This window comes from Jatropha curcas, chromosome 3, assembly GCF_041381405.1.
Source record: "Jatropha curcas cultivar XTBG-Jc1 chromosome 3, XTBG_Jcur_1.0, whole genome shotgun sequence".
NCBI classification, from domain to species: domain Eukaryota; kingdom Viridiplantae; phylum Streptophyta; class Magnoliopsida; order Malpighiales; family Euphorbiaceae; genus Jatropha; species Jatropha curcas.
In genome coordinates this window covers 7,685,397-7,693,993 of record NC_143153.1, presented here as the reverse complement: position 1 = coordinate 7,693,993, position 8,597 = coordinate 7,685,397, and the positions used below count along the sequence as shown (strand labels likewise).

Here is an 8,597-nt window from a genome sequence, read left to right as displayed (position 1 = left end):
CTATTGTATTTAGGCTATTTGACTACTTAAATGAACTCTAAAATTCATAGAAATTTACAGGGAAGTCTCCTGAGATGTTGGAAACAACTTGATAAAATTTCAGCACAAATGGATTTGAGAAAGTAAATATAAAATCCAATGAATATAGACTCGTGGTGTGCTAAAAAATATTGTGTTTCACTAGCTTGCACTAAATTGAGCATATTGAAATATATGTGAATAGACTATGAACATAAAGCTCAATATGCGTAATTTTTGTCCCTAAAATTTCAAATGCAAATTTGGTAAATAAAAATATTAAAGAACCTTAAATGTCAGCAAAGAGCTAGAAACAAAACTAAATGTGCAATATGTGTTAAATGTGAATATAGGTCGAGGATTACCACGAAATCATTTGAAATTTATAAGTGCCGAGAGGAATTAAATTCTCGAGTTAAAGGTGAATTATAGTGTTTAAAACCTTCCTTGTTGCATTGAAACTTTTAATGAAATGCACACCATTATTTATACTTAAAACCATTTGTTAATTGTGATACTAAAATTGTGAATTATGATAACTATTTGGCCTCTACACCTATTTGATCATACCAAGCCATTTGTTTAGCTAATAGGACAAAATTCCAACTTGATAAAGGTTATACCATCAGGCTATGTGCACATAGAGATTTGTAATTAAAGGAAGAAGTTACTGCCTTAAAGTGTGCAATGTGTGATAGCACTGGAATATACATAGCAATATGTTTTCTGCAGTGATATCTATATGTTTATTTGTCATATTATTGATATGGCACTACGATATTGATCCGATTACTTAAATCATTTTATATGGACTTATCTCTTTTGAAGAGACTGTAATGGTGTTGTACCTCCTTGTGCAACTATGGTTATTGAACCTTGAAATAATTTCCAATATGCTATATATTTGATACTATAATTTTATTGAGTTGATGACTCACTCAAGCGTCTGTGGTTTCAGGTAGAGGTGATCTAGGTTCGTCAGCTTCTTGATTTCTTCCTTCCAACAAAAAACCAATGAAGAATGTAATTAGATGTTTGATAATATAAGTAATTAATGTTCTTGAATAAAGAACTCTAGTTGCTCCGTAGTACCTTTGTAAAGTATATTAGTATGGTTTGAACATAAACAATGGTATTATATGGGTATGGTGTATGACTATATTATAAGTGTGTAAGAATGTATCCAAAAATCTATGGTAACTATCTAAATGTGAATGATATGATAATAGCCCAACTAAGTAATTAATCATGAAAATCAATATGTATAATTAGACTAATTCAATTGCGGGTTGTACGAGGTGCCCAATGGCATTAAGCCTAACTGGACTCAAGGATTGTCGCACCTCTGGTTGCCAGGCTGGGGTGACAGTATTAGTCCTTAAAATAATTTGAGTGGAGAAATCAAGTAAAGAAAGAAAAAAAAAATTAAAAGAGATTGAAGAACAGGTAGTTTCAGCCACTTTTGGAGGAAGAACAAAAGAATGTGATGTCTTTAGGGCTTCATCTCTTTCTCAAATGAAATGGATGGGTAGGATTAATTATGTGCTTTTTGATCTAAAGACCATAATCACATCACTTAAAACTTTCTATATTTACACCTCCAACCTCTAAACGTTTTAAATCCATTCAATTTAACATCAAATCAATTTTTATAAATTACACTATTTCTCATCTCTGCACACATGTAATTACAATAATACCCTTGAACAAAACTATCCATCTTTCCCAATACATCTCATCTAAGCCCGTACCCTAAATCAAAAGCTGTTTATTAGAGATGCATCCCGAAACTATAAACAGCAAGCTATGACTATAAACAACAAAATGTTTATTGAGTTGCTTTAATAATAATAATTATAATAATAAAATAACAACATAATAAGTCACAATATTTTATATTTATGATCATAATTCTGAGTAATGAATAAAATCTCATAATCTAACAATATTATGAATAGTACTTTCTACGGGTTGAGAAAACACCCATCACCTCACTGCGCCATTATTAACAAGCTGCAAAGTGACACTATTCATGACCCAAAATATCAAGACCCAAAATATCAAAGTGTTATATTTTTAATTTTTGATTTGTGATATTGGATGTTTATTATTATAACTCTAATCTTTTTTTTTTTTTTTTTTTTTTTTTTTTTTTTTTTTTTTTGCGGTGATATAAATGAGGAAAGTAAAACAACATTTTTCATTGTTTTTTCAATGGACAAAATAGTATTTCCTTTGCATTTCCATAAGTTGGTAAGATTATTGTCTATTTCAATTATTAGCATAGAAAAAAGTGATTCCCATTTTTGCCAAATTGTAATTTTTTTTTAATCGATGAACACTTGATTCTAAATTTTTTCTGTTCAAATACTAAAATAGCAAAATCAAAAAGTTTAAATAAAAATAACATAATTACCTCTAGAAAAATGTATCTAATTGACGAAAAGAAAAAGGTTCGGAATTAGATTAGTCATCATGTTTATTTTGATTTTATTAAATGAATATAAAAAGGTTGAGGATATTTAACCCTAATTTTAGACTTGATTGAAGAAAATTGAAAATGCTAAGGATGAATTTGAAATTTGGTTATACAAATTTAAAAGAGAATTTTAATATTTATTTGTTATACATTTTTTATATTATATTAATTAATAGCACTAATAAATAAGGTATATGACGACTCAGACTATGCGATATACTATTTATAAGTTCATAGTAATTAGGATTTTCCAACGCATATACACACATACACGGCATATGAAAATGGTAATTTTTACTACATACTTAAAACACAACCCGAATGAGACGAATAAAATCCATTCTATATAAAGATGGGATGTATATGGAAGCACAAAATAAAAATCCGACCCGAACTCGACTTGCTATATAACTCGGCAAGAAGGTTTATATTTACTCTCGTGAGGTAAATACTGATATTAAAAAAACCCAAATCACACGTGTGTCACTATCATTTTTAAACACATGTACACAAATAAAATAAGATAACTAAGACTTTAAATTATTACAATTTTTTTTCATGATACCATAGTAAATTAAATTTATAATTTTTTGAGAAAATTAACTAGTTATAAGATTTTGTTAATAACAATTTGATGTTATTGTTTATTACTTCATTATAAAACTATCTATAAAGGCGGAAAGTTAATTAGTTAATTAATTAGTATTAATCATTTATAATTGGTTGGCTCGAGCCAAAATAAGCTTGTATTACTCCACTTTATCTTCATGGATTTTAATATCTTATCCTACCATTTATCTTTATCCTTTCAATTCAAATTTGTAATATAATATCAAAGTAAATTTGTCTTGATTCATTTATCCCTCACTTTACTGATGTTGTGTTGCGTCTCAATTCAAGTTCTTGTGTGGATGTCCAATCCCAACAAAGTCCATTCAAATTCAAGTTCAAAGACAAAACTTAAGTTCAAATTCAAGAGAAGAATTTCAGGTTTCAATTGCCAATCGAGTGTGTAGTCTTTATTTTGCATTTGAAGAAAACTGTCACAAATCCTTCATCGATCAAACACCAAATCTGTAAAGGGTGTAAAATAATTTATATTCTTAGGTGGAAATAATTTATCTTTATTATTATAAACTAGAAAAAAAGAAAAGCAAATTTTAATGAAAAAATGAGAAATGACAAAGTTAGATTATATGAAAGGTGTTTTCAAAAAAAAGATTATATGAAAGGAAAACGATAATTAATGGTTGAGAAATTGCATTTCTAAAATGATTACAAGTAGCGGTATCAAACCTGTGGAGACCTATTGGGTGTGTCAGAATTCATTTATAGACGAAATGACAATAATGCATGACACAGTCTGATGGTGTATTTCCAAAGATGAAATACTTGAAATAGTTTAAACGTGGAAATAGTAACGTTACGATAGAAATGCCAAAATCCTTTGGAATTTAAAATTAGGGTTTAAACAATGAACCACCATATTTCCATATAACATTAAGCTTAATTTTTTATTTAAGAAAACCTTTGCCGTTTTTATTTTAATTTATTTTAAATACTGAGTAATTAATTTGTGCACAAAGTTGTTTAACCATTTTGAAAATCTAGCTATGTCCAGTTACCAATTCCGTTACAGAAATTTATTGACTACACCGCGTGTATGGATAGTCTTATATATCAAACCAATTAAAATGAGTCTTTTTTTTTTTTTTTAAAAAAAAAGAAAGATATTGTTTTGTCCTTTTTTTTAGTGTATGGTCAATAATATCATCAGTTGAGAATATTATTTATAATTAATTTAGTATATAAGTGGATCATTCAATTGCTTTATTTGGTTATGGTATGTATTTCATATATGGAAATTAGAGAGGAGTATATTATCCTCCCCATGTTATTCACTTATTGGTTCTTTTTCTTTTCTTTTTTTTTTTTTAAGAAAATATTCACTTATTGTTATTGACTTGAAGTTGATTAATTCTACTATTTTAGCTTCTTTTTTTTCCAAGTACGCTCCGGTATCATAACTTGTATTCTGACTTTTATATATATATATATATATATATAAAAGAGGTTTAATTATCTCAAACTGTTCAAGTATGTTTTTTACTCTTCCAGTAAATATGTTTTTTTTAAATCGAATTTGTATTTTTAACTTTATAGAAATTGAGTTCATTTACCACTGCAACCAAAGCGTTGCAGATTGTATGCTGAGCTTATTTTAACAACACAGAATTACTTAAAAATTATTGAATTTTGAAAAAGAAAAATGTTTTACTTTTCCTTAAATTAGAGTAGAACTAGAACCCTCTACTTCCTAACAATAATAAAGGGCTAAGGACAACATAGATGAAGTGTGGTGTTTGTATTTCTTGTAGTAATAAGGTGTGTTTTAAAGGGATTGGAGTTTGAAAACGCGTCGAAAAACACAAGATAAAGAACGTAGCGCTTAGCATGCAAAGCGGAGCGAAATCAAAGCTCGCACCTCTCCTCCTCCGCTCCTGCACCACCCAACACCACCTCCAACATTGAGCAACACACCTAGTTTTTCCCTCCTCCTTCTTCCTTCCTTTCTTTCAATTTTATTTTTACAATTTTTTTCTCTCTCTACATCTTCGATCTCTTTCTCTCTCTATATCTACAAACTCTCCCTATCAAGAAAAGAAACAAGAGAGGAAGAACAAGAAGGACAAGGGATTTATTTTCTTTCTTTTTCTTTCTCTTTCTCTCCTCTCTTTATTTCCTTTTGCCTTCATTTCTCTCACCTTTGAGAGAGGAGAGAACACACCAAAAAAAAATATAAAAATATAAAAAAAAAAAAAGGAAAGAAAAGGGACAACCACCATTATCAAATAAATACATAAATGCAATTAAGGATTGCTTGAAGACAACAAGCCCATTACGTAATCAAAATACCCTCAGTCATTTTCTTTGGCTCTATTTAAACCCTCTATAGAGCCACAACACAATACAGAAAAGAAAAATTGAGCATATAAAGAGTGGTGAAAGTTTTTTCAAAATGATCAGCAACGACGGAGGAGCATTATCCGTGGAGTCGAGTCAGAAAACCAACCAAGGTGGTCTAAAGAAGGGGCCTTGGACAGCTTCAGAGGATGCAATCTTGATAGAGTATGTAAAAAGACATGGAGAAGGAAATTGGAATTCTGTGCAAAAGAATTCTGGTTTGATGAGATGTGGAAAGAGTTGTAGGCTTAGATGGGCTAACCATTTAAGGCCTAATCTCAAAAAAGGTTCTTTTACCCCTGAAGAAGAGAGAATCATCATCGAACTTCACGCAAAACTCGGTAACAAATGGGCTCGCATGGCTTCTCAGGTATGTGTATATAATATACATTTCTCTTGACGTGCCTGTGTTGCTTCTCCATTTCACCATTTTCTTTTGCTTCTTTCCCCACCCTTCTCTTCACGATTATTTGTATTATCTATCAAATTCTTCTTCTTCTTCTTCTTCTTTATATTAATACTTTATGTCTTTTTTGATTGTAAATAAATAATAGCAAAGATTGTTATTTGTTTATTTTTATTTTGTTCATGTGTTTTGATCTCAACCGATCCATAATACTTTCTATCTCTCATGTCTTTTTGGCCTGGCTGCCTCTTACTATTATATATTATTTTCCTTTGATGTTTTTTTTACCATCTAATTAGTTTCTTGATTCTCTTACTTATTTCATTTCAGTTACCTGGTAGAACAGATAATGAAATCAAGAATTTTTGGAATACAAGAATGAAAAGAAGACAAAGAGCTGGTTTGCCTATATACCCGCAAGAATTCCTAGAAGAACCCTCTCCATTCCGTATTCATCAACAACAATCACATCATCAAAATCAACAAGGACAACAAAAACACCATAACTCTTCTTCTTCTTCTCCATTCTCTTCTTTACTATCTTCGTCTCAAAAATCTACCTATAATAATTCCTCTCTTTCACTTCTCGACCCAATTAACTTCTCATCTTCATTAGATCCTTTGCAAAATCATCTTTCTTCCTTTTACTCAAATCCCGCTTTCCAATTAAAGTCATTTGGTGATAATAGCAACCCTAACAGTAATAACAATAATAATACTAACTCTTCTTTAGCTTTGCCTCTTTCTCAATATGCAAGATCATCACCGGTAACCTCTATACCTTCGTTTAACCAAAATTTTTCAAGCCAAGCAATTCCGACACCGCCTCCCTTACCGCCGTCGTTGCATTACAATTCTAACGATTTTGAAAATAATGTAAGTTTTACTTCATTAATAATGGGAGCTCACGTTGAACCAATTGGCCTTATGCCTAATTCGAAGTCTGAGCTCCCTTTGGACCAATCATCACCGCGTGGAAATACTGGCGGCGGCCGTGGCGTTGGTGGAGAGGCGTCAAGTAAAAATAATGACAATGACATAACAAGTGAAACTGACTTGGTTGCAGAGATGCAGCAGGATAATAGGAATAGTGGTTTGTTGGATGCTTTGTTGATGGAATCCGAAAATCTGTCTCGTAAAGAAAAATCCAAGGTTGAGAATTCGTTGTTATTGGTTGCGTCTGATAAAGGGAAACGAGTGAGAAATGAGCTTACAAAGGAGGATAAAGAAGAGAAAGAAGCTATTAAACGTGTTAAGTTGTCGTTGGCAGATGGCCCGGGTGAAGCCTCCGGTGAAAATCACTACTGCGATGATTTTAGCTCTTCTCCATCATCAATTGGTGAGTTACTTGCAACTTTTTTGTTTGTTATTTTTGTTTGTTTTGTGAATTAAAAAAAAAAACATTGCTGTAATAATTTATTATCAATTTTTCTGGGGGTTTTATGGGGATCTAATTCCTTTATTTGACACTAGAATTAATCTTATTTTAGAGTTCATGACTGCTAATCATAAGTATTTTTTGGCTAATCGAATCCTAGTGTTGCAAGTTTTTCATATAGGGACTAAACAAAGAATTATTTTGAAGAAATTAAAATGTGCAAAAATGTGAATTATATGTTTGTTATATGCATATATAGGGGTGAAACCAAGTGATCAAGAAGCAATGGAGGAATTGAATTCCATGAGTGATGACTTATTAACCTTACTTGATGACTTTCCATCACCAGCGCCACTCCCGGAGTGGTACCGTAGTAGAAATATGTCCGGTGGGTTTTCGTCTGGCTCGACAGGTGACGGTGGAGGACTTGAAGTTGATCAGCAAGAAACTTCACCGGCTGGCCATCAGGTTGGCGATCAGGTTGCAACCGCGGATGACATCCCAAATGTTGACTGGACCTTTGGATCCTCGTATTGGAATAACATGCCAGGCATTTGCTGATAAGAACTTTGCTTTCCAAAAAGCTACGTGAAAATTACTTGTTTAGACCGGGTCTATAGCCACGCTTATGGACCAAATCGAAGACAGTCTTCAAAGAGACTTTACTAATGTTGACGAGGAAAAAAGGGAATTTAATAGCTATAGAGAAATTATGATACTTTATGTGGTTTTATCGTTTAGTTAGAGAGTTAGGTTCTATCAGGGATTTCTTTCTCCTTTCTTTCTTCTTCTTTAACTTTTTTCAGTTGCTAGATTTAATGTTTTAATTAGTGTTTGTTTCATGCCGGTTTTATTTATTTAGATCAATAGAGGAATATCTATCTATATGTTAGTGTATCTTTGTATATATCAAAGGTTGTAGAACATAGATTTGCAATAGCACTAAACTTTATCAGTGTTAAAAGTGGCTATTAATACCGTTTTCTAATTCTCTATTTAATTTCTTGAATCAACTTAGGTATTTATTTGGATAATCAATGATTGTAGATTAGGTGTAGGCAAGTCTTATTCCATGCATGCTTGAACTCCAAGTGGTATTTGGAACTCTTAATTTTTAAGGCATACAATCTCTGTTATATGTATAGAATAATATAAATTCATATAATATTAAATTCAAAATTTATAATTATGTAGGACTAAAATTACCTAGACTCGTTCTATAGGTTCACCTATGAATCAAACCCATGAAAATTAGATATTTTCTAAATGTTGTTCTAACTTTATCTTCTGTCTTTCCCCTGCTGAATAATAAAAAAATTATACCCCTATTTTAACCAAAAATTGTTCTTTAT

At 31.1% G+C, this 8,597-nt stretch overlaps 1 protein-coding gene across 1 annotated transcript; it reads left to right on the top strand.

Moving 5' to 3' along the window:
* The first annotated feature begins 5,079 nt into the window (after nucleotides 1-5,079).
* MYB101 (myb domain protein 101) lies at nucleotides 5,080-8,216 on the top strand. The gene is made up of 3 exons (XM_012234491.4): nucleotides 5,080-5,831; nucleotides 6,198-7,206; nucleotides 7,505-8,216. Exons 1-3 carry the CDS (start codon nucleotides 5,517-5,519, stop codon nucleotides 7,804-7,806), a joined length of 1,626 nt encoding a protein of 541 aa, XP_012089881.1. The 5' UTR covers nucleotides 5,080-5,516; the 3' UTR covers nucleotides 7,807-8,216.
* The last annotated feature ends 381 nt before the right edge of the window (nucleotides 8,217-8,597 follow it).